The sequence below is a fragment of the Rattus norvegicus genome, chromosome 4, assembly GCF_036323735.1.
Source record: "Rattus norvegicus strain BN/NHsdMcwi chromosome 4, GRCr8, whole genome shotgun sequence".
Classification (NCBI taxonomy): domain Eukaryota; kingdom Metazoa; phylum Chordata; class Mammalia; order Rodentia; family Muridae; genus Rattus; species Rattus norvegicus.
This window is the reverse complement of record NC_086022.1, coordinates 120,955,442-120,971,893: the sequence shown is the minus strand read 5'-3', so window position 1 is coordinate 120,971,893 and position 16,452 is coordinate 120,955,442. Positions and strand designations below refer to the sequence as shown.

At 44.2% G+C, this 16,452-nt stretch overlaps 1 protein-coding gene and 1 long non-coding RNA gene across 17 annotated transcripts in view; one reads left to right on the top strand and one right to left on the bottom strand.

Moving 5' to 3' along the window:
- Aak1 (AP2 associated kinase 1) overlaps nt 1-16,452 on the bottom strand; it is a 164,159-nt gene that overhangs the window by 37,277 nt on the left and 110,430 nt on the right. For 11 of the 16 annotated variants that reach the window (XM_017592818.3, XM_017592822.3, XM_006236833.5 and 8 more), the window contains 6 exons: nt 16,083-16,162; nt 11,885-12,039; nt 10,587-10,912; nt 7,028-7,270; nt 2,035-2,267; nt 838-995 (listed from right to left, as the gene is read on the bottom strand). In XM_017592818.3, the coding sequence (XP_017448307.1) occupies nt 838-995; nt 2,035-2,267; nt 7,028-7,270; nt 10,587-10,912; nt 11,885-12,039; nt 16,083-16,162 (1,195 nt within the window). The remainder of the gene's footprint in view (nt 1-837; nt 996-2,034; nt 2,268-7,027; nt 7,271-10,586; nt 10,913-11,884; nt 12,040-16,082; nt 16,163-16,452) is intronic. The other 5 variants (XM_017592819.3, XM_063286530.1, XM_063286531.1 and 2 more) reach the window with 1 other exon arrangement.
- LOC134486608 (uncharacterized) lies at nt 7,178-14,988 on the top strand. The gene is made up of 2 exons (XR_010065860.1): nt 7,178-9,293; nt 14,866-14,988. It is a non-coding gene; the product is annotated as an uncharacterized LOC134486608 (long non-coding RNA).

Here is a 16,452-nt window from a genome sequence, read left to right as displayed (position 1 = left end):
CAGTGTTCTCAACTTTCCTAATGCTGCCACCCTTTAATACAGCTGAGCATGTTGTGGTGGTGACCCCCAACCAAAAAATTAGCTTCATTGCTATGTCATAACTGTAATTTTTATGCTCTTATGAGCCATAGCATAAATATCTGATATATACAACTCACGTGGAAGGGTTGTTTGAGCCCCACAGGGCTGAGAAGCGCTGCTGTTAGTTAGGTAAAGCAGTTCCTGTATTCACTGGTTCTCACCACTCTTTTGCTTTGTGTTTTGATACATGAAGGCTGCCTTCCATCTGAACAATGGAGAGCTTGCAGGTGTCTGTGTGGTATGTGTACATTCAGCTGGGTCTGCGTGGACATCTGCATGGCTGGCCTTCCAAATTAGGTTATGGATATTTTGGATAGAACTTCATTTTTTCTTGGAAGAATCTCCTTTCTATGTTCAGTCAACAACAACACGGACCTGTGATCAGGACCCACATCCTGTGAGGCACGCCCTCCTCAGCCATTATTTCTAGAGCAAGCCCTTGAGGATGAGGGAGACATTCACCCTTCTCCAAGCAATCCATTACTTAGCTTAACACAATTATCCCAGTTTATGCTACTAAATCTTTCCAAAGGTTTTCCTTCTATGATTGCACACTCCCCGCTGACTCTCACAGTTGGTCAGCATTTAAGTAAAAAAAAAAAAAAAAAAATAATAATAATAATAATCAGTGCTCTGGCAAAAATGAAAATCAGTCAGTGCTGACCTTTCCAAGCATATCCCTCTACAGCTAAGACACAGACACAGTCAAGTTCATCCTTAGCTGACTTACAGCCACAAAGCACTCAGCTTGCTCACCTTCCCCAAGCTTCGCGAAATCCTTGTTCAGCAGCTCTTCAGCCGTGAGTTTGGAGAAGTTGTCATCATCAAAAGGATTCCATGTGGAGCCTTCGGAAGCATTAGAGACATTCTGCTGGGAAGTCCGTGGAGAGCCTGAAGGAGTGGTGGTTGCAGACCTGGGAAGGTTGGAATGCCAAGGGTTAAGGGAAAGAAAGTTAAACAAAGCAGCAGGGCCCATAAGACTTTCTCTTCATTATGCTATCAGTTCTTTTCTCAGTCAAACCATCATCTTCCAGAGTTTGCCTAAAGGACTTCCCAAAGAAACTGCAAAGTTTAGTCTTTATGAATGCCGTCCCCTTCACTCCAGCTCTCGGGAAATTTTGCAGCTTGCCTGACCTTTGGATCTACAGCACCCTAGGCTGAGGCCTGTGTGTCAAACATAACCAACCTCCCTTTCTTGGCTGTCTCTGATCTTTCAGGACCCAGGTTGCTCTAAGCTATCATTGCCTTTCAGAACACTGTTTAATGGCAGAATCATTCTATCATAATAAATAAACAAACAAACAAACCCCACCACTTTATGTCTTTAGATCACCTCCTTTTCTTTCAGGCTCTCTTGACTTAAATATGATCAACTATAAACGGCATGGTTTCAAGGAAGCTAAAATCACACTGACTTCACAATGGTCAATAAGACTGACTGCACGTGAAGCAGAGAACCAGCAATCTATCAGGTTCGTGAATGTTGGCCAAACACACAAATAATTCATGATCGAACAGTGTGATTTATGCTTTTAAGAAGAAAGTCCCTGGACAAAGTACTGCATGAGAGGACAGAGCAACGCCTCATACGGATCTAAGGAGTCAAAGTTTGCTCCCTCTGGGAGAGGGAAGCAGCAGCTCCAAAGGTGACAATGAGCCAAGTCACCTGTGCAGACAATGCCTGCTGAGGTAGCTACCTTCCCAGTGTTGGGTGTCCAAAGCATAACTGTCAGTCAGGCCGAATTCAGACAGACAGAGCCCAGAACAGACGGAAGAACGGGCGCTGAAAGTCTTCTATCTGTACAGGACACACACTGTGGACAAGCTCATGACCTCTTACTAAACACAGGCATGTACCAGCACGTGCATATTATCACAACTGCACAGCTTATGCAAAGAATCAGACAGCAGCAGCCCAGAGCAGACCCGCCCACACGGTAAGAAGAAACTTACTTAGATTTACTGAGACTGGCCTCAGCTGCAGCCGCGTGGAGCAGCTGGGTTGACTTGCTGGCAGGAACCCCGAAGACTGCACTGTGGGTTACATCACTGAGAATCCGCCTGTGCCCAGCACGTTGGGTTTTCGGAGATGATGGAGGAGTGAGAGAGCCAACTTTCTGTCCCTGGATGGTTGGAGGTGGAGTGGTCTGAACTTTTGGCTGTTGTCTTGCTGGGGCTTGAATCTGCTAGGGAGGGAGAAATGCAGAGCTTCATTATGGGGGGGAAAAGAGGAGGAGGAAATGGGAAAGAAACACAAATCAACACCCATGTATAATAACACTTCATTTGCTCATATGAGATTTGAATGGCTAAAGTTATCAAAGCCAGAAAGAAGACCAAGGCAACAGCCATCTGAGCTGCAGTGAGACTGATACCACCCAGGCCCTGCCTGGTTCTTATACTCAGTTTCCATTAGCTTCAATATACACATCATTCAGATGTGATGTAGCTGCCAGCCCAAGACCACAGAGGCCATTCCCAAGCCTAAAGACCTAGAACAAGGGGTTGGGGATTTAGCTCAGTGGTAGAGCGCTTGCCTAGCAAGCGCAACGCCCTGGGTTCAGTCCCCAGCTCCGAAAAAAAAAAAAAAAAGACCTAGAACAAACAGCCCCTCAGCAGGGATGCTCACAGGACAGGCAGTAGACTGCCTCCCGCTGCAGCTAGAAGGGAAGACATGCCCCAGCAAAAGGCTTGGAGCACAGCAGTCTCTGCCGAGAGTTTGGACTCCTACACTGAATAGAGAGAGTCAGACAATCTCAGAGCAACTGAAACATGGCAGCTGAAGTTCTTCAGGTCTTCACTTCACTGGTGGGATGATTCCACAAGAAACTATTTTGTTTCAACCCCCCGGCAAAAGTGCAACACTGGTTTAGTGGAATTTGCCTGCTCAAATCGTCACTGAGAAATGGCACTGAAGATCAGCAGAAAATACAGTGAGATAGAAAAAACCTTGATGATGCCTGAGCGAACTGAAGGACTCTTGAGAAGTGGCCCATAGAACAGTAAACAAGTAGCAATGTAGCTGTGGCCACATAAGTGGTCCTTAGCATAAGCCACCTGAGCCCTTTCCTTAGCTCTGACAATCTGGGAATAAAATGGGCAGACAGTGAGTACCAGGGATTTAACTACCCCTTCCTCCAATCCCTGCACTCATGTGAGAGCTGCCTCTCTACACTGAAGCTCAGTTCCTATGCTATGTCGCTGAAGCAGACAGAGAATTTAAGAAACCAGAACATGGTCTTAAAGAGTCGGGGTGCTTACAGCTGGGGAGACTGAACTCCTGCTGTCCTCAGGAGCTGGGGTGGTTTTTGAAGCACACTATCTACCCATTCTGTGCCAACCACCACCAAGATAAATGACAGCAGACTTATAAGGCTCTACTGTCAACCAAACTTTAGGTCAGGAAGGGTAGCACAGACCGCTGGGGAGCAGAGAGCTCTGTGAAGGTCAGAGCCCTGACACCTTGTATTCTTTTGGAGCCCAGAGCTGCACCAGAAAAGCTATCTGAATGCCAGTATCCACAGGGGTCAGCTGTGGGCTGGTTCGTCTCATCGGAAAGGGTGCATCACAGCTCTGATGGACTCTGAAGAAGTAGCCACAATATTCAGAGAACACTGTCATTTCTCTACCTATCCTTCGTGTGCAGCACACATAACAGAACCTCTAGCAAGAGGAGTCTTCCTCTGACAGATTTGACAGATGAGCAAAGAACAACTGAGCCACGTCTCCAAGACAACAAGAGCTGATCACCTCCAATCTGAAACCCTGAAACCCTTATGCCTCCAAAAATGGACACTTTTGAACACTGACTTGAAACCACATGTGAAAAATTCATGTAGCAGGTTACTGCCAAAAGGCAAGATATAATATTCAATTATTTCACTGCACAAGTACCTATGAAATAAATTAATTCTGTGTGTAGATTTGGATTTCACTCTCAAAATATCTCCTTAGGATACAAGGATGTCAAACTCTAAGGTACTTGTTTTGGTCCTACACATTTTGGCCAAGGAACCCTCAGCCAGTAATAGACAGCGGCTCCATCTACCAGCTGCTCCTGTAGCAACCCCTCAGGGCAGGTTTTATGGACACTGGGAATCAGAGAAAACAAGTGGCAATGGACCCTGCAGAACAAATTCCAGCACTCTCACTCAGGAGAGAGAAGAGGATTTTCAGTCCACTGAGGTTGACAGGCCAACCGAAGTCATGAGACCACTTGGAAATAGAACCTGACATGTCTCCTCCTCCAGCCAGAATTAGAAATGGGCAGAAGAGTCAAGAAATCATGCAGGTGACATACACCTTTAGTCTGTGCTTGGGAGACAGAGACAGGCAGATCTTTGTAAATTCAAAGCCAAACTGGTCTACATATAGAGTTCCAGGCCAGCCTGGGCTACACAGTGAGACCTATTCTCAAAATTAAGAAATTAAATTAAAAATTTTTAAAGGGGCAGTAAATAGGAGTATACCATAGGACAAAGTAGAATGATAGAGTCCATTTGTTAAAAGCTGTTTTTTTTTTTTAATTTTTTTTAAAGACTTTATTACAGATGGTTGTGAGCCACCATGTGGTTGCTGGGACTTGAACTCAGGACCTCTGGAAGAGCAGTCAGTGATCTTAACCACTGAGCCATCTCTCCAGCCCCCTAAAAGCTGTTTTTAAAAAATTATTTTTGTGTATGCACACACACATGCATGTATTTGTGCATGTATGTGTGCGTGTGTACCTGTATATGAATGCGGGTACCTGAGGAAACCAGAGGCATGAGATCCTTTTGGAGCTGAAGTTTTAGACAGCTTCCCAACACAGGTGGCAGGGAACTGAAGCTGAGGGTTCTGCAGAAGCAGCAAGCTGTGTCAACACTACCTTGTGGGCATGTTTTTGCATGCCTGTACAGGTCACCAAGGGAGGACAGTTTTCCTTGCCAAACCTGCTTCTTTAGACACTGGGAAAATAGAGAAGAACCTCTTAAGAACTGTCTTCCTCGGCTGGAGAGATGGCTCAGTGGTTAAGAGCACTGACTGCTCTTCCAGAGGACCTGAGTTCAATTCCCAGCAACCACATGATGGCTCACAACCATCTGTAATGGGATCTGATGCCCTCTTCTGATGTGTCTAAAGACAGCTACGGTGTACTCAGATAAATAAAATAAATCTGAAAAGAAAAAAGTGTCTTGCATGGTGATGGAGCATCTCACTACCCTAGAAAGCATCTGCTGCCCCCATTCCCAAACACAGATCAGAGTTGATCCTTGCCCCAGCTCGAGTATTCTGTGCATCTTAGGTACTGACTACTTTTAAGTTTAGGTCCCAGGTTCTAATTGCACAATAAGGAGAGTGAACTAAATATTTAAGATTCCCTCTAGATATTTCATATAATAGTTTTCAAAACTTTTTCCATTATCGATTTTAGGTCAAAAGTACAAATAATGGCTGTCTACCATATTCTTATAGAAGACTGAGTTGTTTCAGAAACAAACACATTAAGACACAAAGCACAACACTGAGAAGACACTGAAAGAAGACAATCTACAGCCCGGTTTCCTTCTGAAGGAGCACAGGTTTTCTGGTCCAGGATGGGCAGATTCACTTCTCCGCTAGAAATGAATCCTCAGAGAGATGGTTTCTTATTTCCCTTCATTGGTTTAGTTGTTGGGCCTCCTTGAGAATGAGAATAGCTAGATATACAAACACCATTGTCCAGGCACTCAAACTGCCTTTTGATGAGAACAGAAAAGTTTTTATGACTCTCATTCAGAAAAGTGAGTATAGAAGACAGGGAACTTACTAAAGACCAGGGAGAATGCCTGAGGTTTGCTGAAACTAGAGGAAACAGTTGGAGTAGGGTCTGTTACCACATTCAGTCCGTATCTGAAAATAGACCCAATCTCTAAACTGAAAGATGACTTCAGTCTGAGGATGCTCTAAAGAACAGCCATTATCCCATGGTAAATGGTCCCCCGAAAGCAGGCCTTTGAACATTACTCCATGGCAAACTCAAACCATGTGCCTAGCAAGGTCATTTAGGATGAAGGACAAGCAAAATGGTGTCAGAATTTCAGGGTAAAGGTGAGGCCACCTGTGGTGGTTTCAATGAGCATGGCCTCCATGGGCTCATATATTTGAATGCTTGGTCATTAGGGAGTGGCCTGTTTGAGAGAGATTAGGAAGGATGGCCTTGTTAGAGCAGGTGTGGCCTTGTTGAAGGAAGTGTGTCACTGGGAGCAGGCTTTGAAGTTTCAAAAGCCCAAGCCAGGCCCAGGGTCTCCCTCTTCTTGCTGCCTGTGGATCCAGATGTAAAATTCCCAGTTACCTTTCCAGCACCACATCCGCTTGTGTGCCTCCATGCTCTCTACTATGGTGATAATGGACTAAACCCCTGAACTGTAAGCCAGCCCCAATTAGATGGCTTTCTTTTGTAAGAGTTGATATGCTGTCTCCTCACTGCAATAGAACACTGACTAAGTCACCACCCGAACCTCCAGACACAGGATGGGCACAACGAACCAAACTGGCACTGAAGAAGGAACAGCTCTGCCCTCAAGTTCCTGTCTATTTAGCAGCGACACTGATTAAGACAAGGAACCACGGGGTTGGGGATTTAGCTCAGTGGTAGAGCGCTTGCCTAGGAAGCGCAAGGCCCTGGGTTCGGTCCCCAGCTCCGAAAAAAAAGAACCAAAAAAAAAAAAAAAAAAAAAAAAAAAGACAAGGAACCACTTTTTTCCACCCAACTAACTTCTGTGTGAAAAACAAGAGGGTTCCTCTTCATAACTAGTGTAAAAATATTCTTTCAATCTCTGCTCTCTACAGAATACTTTTACACTTGGATCTGCCGAGAAAAAATGAAACCCTCTAACCCCTAGGGAAGGAGAACAAATACACTAGCTCAGAGCCCCTGTGGCTATCTCTTCCCTTGCCTTCCCAGCATCCCCAGCACCCCTCTTACCGCAGGCTCCTGGGCAGCAGCTGCCTGTGGGGCTGTGGCTGGCTGTGCCTGAGGCTGTGGTACTACCACAGCAGTCTTCTGCTGCAGGGCGGCCTGCTGAGCCATCAGCTGTTGCTGCTGCTGTTGCTGCTGCTGCTGCTGCTGGTAGAAGTTCTGCATCAGCTGTTGCTGAGAGCCTCCCTGGGACACCACAGGGAACTGAGCAGTGACTGATTGCTGGGCTGCTGGATGCACTGCCTGAAACTGCACAGGAGAGTGGCAAGAAATGAGGTGAATACAAGCCTACCACAGAGCCACATTCACAAAAGACTCCTGCCTCAGTAACTACAAAGATGGTGCTGAAGCCAAAGGGAAGGCCCAGCAAAAGCACAGAACCTGGGCCAAGGAGTTCAGGACAGGACTCGAGGCACAGGAATTATCCCAGCAAGATCTGCACTGCAGGCCTTTCCTTCTATACCAGACGGCTTTCGAGGCACAGGCCCAGGGAAGTTACCAGATTTAACTCAAGTGATCCAAGACCAGGGGTAAACAGAAGTAGGTGAGAGGATCTCCCATGCAGAAGAAATCCGTCTTACAAAGGATTCTGAAGCAGCCAAGAATCAGATGCTTCCCAGCATGACTAGAATGCCTCAGAGATGACGCTTAAAAGAGCACTAAAATGTTAACCATGAGTCTCCTATCCAAACCTTTCCAAAGTTACGCCCCAACATATCTACCTTTATGAAATTCCGCCACCTTCAAATACTCTATTACTCTGTGAACCACTTCTTCTTCATGCTTTACGTGGAGTCTCACTACATTGCCAAGGTTTGTTCCAAAAACCTATGGACACAAGCAATTCTGCTGACTTAGCTTCCTAAGTGGCTGGGGCTTAAAAGGCACCCTATATGCATCTTTCTAGCATTTCTTTTATGTCTTTCTAATGCACACTGTTTGGAAGTACATGCTAGGTACACTAAGAAAGCTCAAAACAAGGATATGCTAATAAATAAAGTGAAGATAATGTCTTATAAAATTCCCAAAGCCCACTGAGTTAAGGATGCGCCTGGATACCATGTGTCTACTAGGGTAAAATGAAAAGGTCAGCAAAACCAATATGTACAAGTATATAACTGCCTGCTTACAACATCAGTAGCACAGACCCACCCACAAGAAAAAGGCAATGAGGAGTATATCTTCCCAAGAATAAGAGGACAGAATTTGGTAGATCTAACTTTAAAACTAATTATTTTACACATTTGTAAACAAAACTGATCCGAAATGTAGAAAGCAAAATTAAAATGAAGTCAATAGTCTGTGTATCCAATTGGCAGCTAAACCCCACAGAAAATAATGTGCTTAATAGTCAAAGGTTGCCAGAAATGATGGTGCATGCTTACAGTCCTCAGGCTCAGAAGACTGAGGCAGGATGACCACCAAGAGTTCAAGGTCAGCTGGGGCTGCCTTGTTCCAAAGGCAGCAAGAAGAGAGACACTGAGCTGGGCTTGGGCTTTTGAAATTTCAAAACTAACAACAAAAAGACCTTTAGATGATAGAAACAATAAAATTCAAGAAGTTAAACAAAAATCTTGTAATTATGAGCTTGAATTAAGATACATAAATCTGAACTCATTTATGTTTTCTAATTAAAAAAAAAACACATTTTCAAGTATCTACTAAAAAGGCCTAGAAACAATTACCAATAGTGACAATTAGCAAGTAATTATTTCTAGGGCCAACTAAGTTTCTAAATATCACTCCCATTAAAAACAATCTGATCTTTAGAGAAATGGAGGACTCTAAGTTAAGAGCAGAATGATCGGGGCTGGGGATTTAGCTCAGTGGTAGAGCGCTTACCTAGGAAGCGCAAGGCCCTGGGTTCGGTCCCCAGCTCCGAAAAAAAGAACCAAAAAAAAAAAAAAAAAAAAAAAAAAAAAAAAAAGAGCAGAATGATCATGGACAGTCATTGCTCTCAATGGCAGAGAAATCATTAATCGTGAGTTACATCCCAGAGAACCAGAAGCCAATTTGACTAAAATTAGGGAGAATCTGAGTATGTTTAAAAATGGTGACATGTATAAATCCATAAACTTACATAATACAATGCAAAACACTCTTACCTCTGAATGAACACTGGTGAACAAGGAAAAGACCTAACATCTTTCTCACCCTTTTCTGTACAAGCAGGACCTCAGGGTAACTACACTAAGACGACAGAAACAACTCTGCATAGGCTGGTAGGACGGCTCAGTGGGCAAAGGCACCTGCCACCAAGAAGGCTGACAAGGTGAGTTTAGTACCCAGGCCCACTTGAGAGAGTATGATTTTGCTACCCAAGTAGGTTTAAGGACTTGGGGAAATAGCAATAATTGGTAAACTAAAGAGGAAAACTAAAAACCAACAAACAAACAAGCAAAAACCAAATTAAACAGACGATAGCTAAGCACACTGATGGTGAAAGACAGCACTGGCCACCCATCAGAATGAACAGGAAGAGCAGGGAACTCCAGACTGAACTGACGCTGAGCATGTCTCCGGAAAGCCCAGTTTAAGTCTGCTGACAGAGCTCAGCAACGCAGGGCATTTGTGGCCAAGTCTGACAACCTGCGTTCTAGCCCCAGAGCCCACACGGTAGACAAAGAGAACTGACTCCTGAAAGTTGTCCTTTGACCTTTAGATGCACACCATAGTGCATGGGCTCTCTCTCTCTCTCGCGAGCGCGCGCGCACACACACACACACACACACACACACACACACAGTGGAATATACCAAATGACAAAGAGTAACCAAGTCAAGTTCATAATAAGAAGAGTTTCCAAGAACAAGGAATTCACTTTCTTTAAATAAATAAAAATGGCAAAGGAGATAAAAGGAGGTAAAGACTATCGATCTCTCTCCCTGTGGCTAGAGAGTTGGCTCTGTGGATAGGGGTGCTTGCTGGAGTTCAGATCCCAGCACACATGTAACAATCCGGGTGTCCTGCAAATGTCTGTAATTCTAAATTCCATTTAGAGTCGATCCATTGCTCCTCTTGCCTTTTGAGTGTTCACAGGTGTATTTGCCCAAATATATATGTATGTACACACACACACACACACACTACTTTTAAAAAAGAAATCAATCATTATAAAATATATATGTTCAAAGTTAAATAAATATGTAAAAAATGGAAATTAATATATCCCAACTAAATAGAGTACATGAACCTTGTTTGACTCCTGATCCAACCAAGCAAACTTAAACTCTGCAACAACCGAAACAACTTGAAACTACTGGATTCTGTGTGTTACCAGGACATCATTGTTATTTCTCCCTGTGTCTATCTCTTTAGAAAGTAGTTCCATCAGTACCAGTGCTGAGTTGGGGTAAATTCCCAAGGCTTGAAGACAACACTGAAAGCTCTGAGAGTTATTAACTACACCTAGATGCTTCAGTTTCTACATCTGTGAGAAGTGACGATGCATTGATCAGTGGCTCTTGGCCATCCCAGCACATCCCAAGGAAGACACCTGCACCTAGCAGGCCTTTCAATACTAATACTCCACTGTACAAAGCAATGGTCATCTAGAGCTCCTCACCTGCTGAGTCTGAGCCTGCTGCTGCTGGGGCTGCTGCTGCTGGTAAAAGGTGCCTGATGGCTGTGGTGGTGCTGTTGGCTGCTGTGGCTGTTGCTGCTGCTGCTGCTGTTGCTGCTGCTGCTGCTGCTTGAGGAGGAGCTGCTGCTGGTGCTGAGGAGTAGCCTGGGCCTGGGTGGGCAGACCCTGGGTCTGGGGAGCAGGCGTCTGCTGTGGGGTGGGTGGAGCTTGTGGCTGCTTGGGTTGAGATGACTGAAGAGGTTGACTGGGCGTGGCTTGGGCTTTAGGCTGGGAAACACTGGCTAGAAGGCTAGGCTGATTGCTGGGTCCTGTAATGAAAAACTCCATGTCAGGGCACAAAACTCTACCAGACAAAAATGGCTTTCTGAAGCCTGGCAGTGGTGGTGCACACCTTTAATCCCAGCACTTGGGAGAGGAAGGTGGAGTTTGAGGACAGACAGGCTACATAGACAACCCTTATGAAAAAAGACTTTGTGATTTGCTACACAAGAAATGGCAGAAGTAGGCAGACTGCCCCAAGCTTTGCCTGTTCCTCACCATTTTGCCATCTGTGATGCTCTACTTGGAACAGCTTTCCACTCTTGCCAAAAGCCAGGTGAACTGCAGACTTCAGTACCTGCCTCTTGCACAGGGTTTCCCTCATCCCCCATCTCACCCAGTCACCCAGCCCTGCAGTCAGCACCTCTAGTTCCCCTCACACAGCCAACATTTGACACTAAACAGTCTGTGTACCAGCCTGTCTACCGCGGCAAAAGCATTCTTTGATATTTTATGAGTAGCTTATACAACTAGCATCTGAATGCCTGGCTCTATATAGATGGCCACTGAATTTATCAGAAATTGTTCCTGGTAAGACATGTGATAGATGTGGTCTGTGACTTGTTATTTTGGATCAATCCCCTTTATAAAACAAAGCTCGCTCCTCTTGTTATAACAGAATGCTAGAACACAAAGGATGATGTGTACTAATAAACACAGCATTAATAAAATAATATTCTTCTGTGGTTACAAAAAATAAGTAAGTCTGGTTTCTTTAAAAGCAAGGAGAAATACGTAAGGTAAATAAGGTGGAGTGGATGGACCAGATGTCCAGTAAGAAAATAAATGCACACAACAGGCTTCAGGGGTCTTGAGACTCATCTGAGTACAGAAAGAAGTTCCTCCTTGTGCAGCCACTGGCCATAGACATTCACAAGCAGCTCAGGGCATGATTCTTTAGGCTGTGCCTTCCGACACTACCACCATCAAGCACTGGAACAAGCTGCAAACTAGTTACTGACCTGTAGCCTGAGGTAGGGGCTGAACAGTGGCCCTCTTACGAGGAGTCAGGGCTGGCTGAATGGGAAGGATTCCGGGGTTTGGCTGAGTCTGCCCAGCTTTAGGCCTCTGGCGGGGTGCAATTGAAGTCTCTGTGGTGGGAATGGGATCTGTCAGTCTAGAAAAGGAAAAACAAAACTGCTGTTAAAATGTGGGAAAACAGAGGGGATATGCAGAACACAAGATGTTTTACCCTTAACACTCCTTCAAAACATTCAGACTGGCTTAATCAACACTTCTTCAAATGCCAATTCACCTACAAAGGCAAACACATCAAAATAACTTATCTGTCATCAGCAACCTTAAAGCCAAGAGAGCACAGAATGATACATTTCAAACCCTGAGAATACATAACCCCCAACCAAAATCACCATATTCAGCAAAGCACTCTTGAAAAGCGATGGAGATTCAAGGTCATTTATGAGGGAGACGTGCAAGTGTCATGATGCACATGTGGAGGTCAGAGGACAACTTTAGGTGTTGATTCTCATCTTAGTCAACACTGCATGCACCAGGCTAGCCGGTCTGTCAACTCCCTGCAATTCTCCTACGTGTGCCTCTTATCTCCTGGTTGGGGAATGCTAGGATTACAAACACATGCCCTACTGCATGCAGCTTTACCAGTTCTAGCAAGTAATAATTACCCACCAGGTCATCTCCCCAGCCCCAAGTAAGGACATTTTAAGGCAAGCACAAACTACGGGAGCTCATGAACACTAACCCTGAGATTTGCAACAGTGACCTCCCTGTACAAACGTTGTGGGAGTGACTAACCACTCTCTGATTGGATTTTACTCCATGAGATGGAACCCATGCCTGACACTGCTCTGCTCAGAGAACCAAGAACCTAGGAGTGATAGGCCATGGCCTAGCGGAAAGCCAAGTACTATTGTTCTATTAAAGGAACACAGCTATAAATTGACTTCTAGTGACATTTTCTGCTATGTCCATAGACCAGTGTCTCGCTCAGCCAGCATCAGAGAAGCTGCCGCTTGAAGCTGTCAATGGGTACTAATATTGAGACCCACAACTGGACAATGTGTAGAGAGTGAAACTCTGGGACACTCAGCCATAAATGGGATCTCCATCAACCCCTAACCTCAGGGCTAATGGAGGAGAGGAGGTGGAAAGACTCTAAGAGCCAGAAGGGATGGAGACCAAGGACATGTGTCTTCCAGATACGACAGGACTAACAGATCTCCCATCCCTAACTGAGACAACATCTCCAACTAACAACCACCTGCTAAGGAAAAGCAGTTTTCACTGAGCGCATAACCACACCCATGGGTAGGCACCATGTCCAGAAGATGACATCACAAAATGAAGTCAGTGGTGTCTTTCTAGATTCTTTTGGTTTCATATTGCTTTGTTTAGGCATACATTGTTAAATCTTACTGGTTTTTGCTTATATATTAATTATATTTTTATTATCAACTAACTATATATAATTAATTATATATCAATATTTTAATGAATTCAATTTCAATAAAAATATATAATTAATTATATATTATGGTTTCTAATTTGTGTTAGGTTTTTTTTGTGTCTATGTGTATATATGTTTCTTGTGTTTTCTCTTTTTTTAACTTGCCAATTTTTTTTCAACAGAAACAGGCAGACAGAAACACAGAGAGAGAGAGAGAGAGAGAGAGAGAGAGAGAGGAGGGGAGGGGGAGGGAGGGAGAGAGAGAGAGAAGTTGTGGAGTTGAATGGTGGAGAAGATCAAGAAGGAGGTGGGGAGGGCACACTGTAACCAGAATATATTCCATGGATTTTCAATAAAAAGTAATCGAAAACAATAATAATTGCGCCCCCTCCCCAGTCCCGGGTCCCTGAATAACATACTCTGGGATGATAGTAAGTTCACTGGAGAAGTCAGGGGGGAAATGGGAAACCTTTTTTCTTAGTAATGATTCTTTTATACTCAGTAAAAATGTTACTATCTCCAATAAAAAGATTAAAAAGCTGCTTAGTGGTTAAATAAGTTCTAGACAGACCGCCAACGTCTATAAACAGACGATTTCTGTTCATTGTCCACCTGTGAGTGACTGCTGATGAGACAGACTCCTGTATAGCAAATACTTCCTCAAACTGACTCCAGCTGGATATTTTTTCACCAAACACAGGATTTCCAAAATATAATCTGGGTAATGGTTGGGGCAGTGGTTTTTCACTCACAGATAGAACTTAAACTTAGTTGAAACTAGCTGTTATAATGACTCTGTAGGAGCTGGAGAGAAGGCTCAGTAGTTAAGAATGCTTGCTACTTGTCCAAATGACCTTGAGTTCAGTTGCCAGCATCTTCACAGAGTAACTTACAAGAGCCTATAACTCCAGCTCCAGGGGATCTAATAACATCTTCAGACCTCTGTAGGCACCTGCAATCACATGGACATACCACCACATAGACATACGTAAAGAGAAATAAATCTTTATAAAAGGTAAGGGAGCTCTTTATAGTAAATATCATGCTGATGAGTGAACTGAACAGGACAAATTGAAGAAATAAGCAGATCAGAGCGTATGATAGGAAAGCCACTTCTTAAATACACAAACTTCCATTTTCCACAATAATAAATATTTGGTTGGACACACGGTCATCTGGCACTTTCTAGGAGCCTTAAGAGATAATGGTTTCTTTGACTATTCCTTGATTTCACTGCTTTGACTATAGATGCTGCCATATTAAACCACAAGATCATGATTATGTTGTAAGGAGGGAGAGTGAGAAGCATAAAGAAAACTGGGACCAGGAGCTTCATGAAGCAGAATCATCTGACCAGCTGTGGTGGTCTGAATGAAACGTCCTGGACAGTCTCGTACATTTGAACACTTGGGCCTCAGTTAGTGATGCTATTTGCAGGGTTTTGGAGGTCTGGCCTTGCTAAAGGAAGTATGTCACTGGGGGTAGTCTTGTGGTCTTAAGGCCTTGCCTTCTTTGCAGGTGCTCTCTGCTCAAGCTTGATCCTGCTCTAGCCAACATGCCTGCTACTTGCTGCCGTGTCTCCTCATAATGGACTCTAATCCCTCTGGAACCAAAAGCCCGAATAAAATAGTTCTTTTGTAAGTTGCTTTGGTCATGGTTCAACTGAAGAAAACATGTACTGCTTGTGTAGAGATGGAGAGTTCAGTTCTCAGTGCTCATGCTGAGTGGCTCCCAACTCCAGCGGCAGGGGATCCAATGTCCTCTTCTCTCCTCTAGGGGCACCTACACTCATGAGCTCATAAATCTGCTTGCCCATGCACTTTTACACTTAAATAACTAAATAAGCCTTTTAAAAATACTCAGTTATCTAGCCTTTTGCTTACATAGTTTGCTGCTATCATTCCCTGACCATGAGAGGGTGGTAGGAAAAGAAGAAGCAGAGAACCTCCTAGTCACCCTTAAGAATTTTTCATCTGAAGTTTATGTGAGTATGTCTGGCAGATCCTGAGCTATGACAGGTGTGAAAAACAATAAAAAAAAAAAAAAGTCCAATCCAGAGTGCCCTGAAACCTTTCTTCCTATAGATTGCTCTCAGGTCCAAATCCCAAATGCAAGGTCTCCAGTAGCAAGAGACTCCTCTTCAAGATGACTGTGGGATGAGGATTCTGCCACCCTTCCTGAAATAGTATAGTAGTCTGGGTCATATCTACCCACTTGTCCCCTTCCTCTATGAAGTGTGACTTAGACCTTCCAACTATCCTCCCAGGCTTTCCTGGCCTGTCTCTGTCCCTCTAACCTGGGCATCTTCCTTTATTTGTTTGATCCTTTCTTGGAAGAGCCGAAGTGTCTCCAGTATGATTGGCTAAGACCTAAGGGGATCTCTTGATGGACTGCTTTCCTAATGTGGCTGGAGCCAGGGAAGAAAGGAATGTGGAGGACCAGGGGACCTAGTTACCCACTAGCTTGGAAATAGAGTTAAACAATTCTCTACTCATAAACATTACAGTCTGGCATTGCCTCATCCCAGCAAGCCCCGGTATCCACTGCCATACAATGGACACATCTGTGAGGTTCTTGATTCCTTTCAAATGTAGATTTTATTGTATCTCTCTTGGCATTCCCAAAGAACAGTTTCTGCATAGGGAGAAAGAGCTCGCTTTCCTTTCTACTCACAGCAGGCAATTCTACTGCGGCTGGCACCAAGCACAGTGCAAGCTCTTGAGGGCATTTCTTACCTGGCCTTTGGCTGGGTCTTTTTTACAGCTGCCTCACTGGCTTTCACTGGTTCAGGAAGTTTTGTAGGAATGGGAGAATTCTAAAAAGTTGAAAGAAAAAAAAGCATGTAGATTTCACTGTAAAGGAAAAATAGTCTGAGGCCTATGACAGTAATCTTAGGACTTGAGGGGTTAAGGCAGGAGGATCATGAAGTCATAGTCAGCCCGGGCTATACAGTAGAATCCTATTTTAAAAATAAAAATTAAAACTCCAAACAAAGACTAGCTAGTTTGACCTGTGCTAGTGGAAGTAGCATTTGGGTTTGTCTAACACGACTTCTTGGCTCTCACTCCTCTCTGAAAGAGAAGGGAGGCTGGACAAATGCATGAG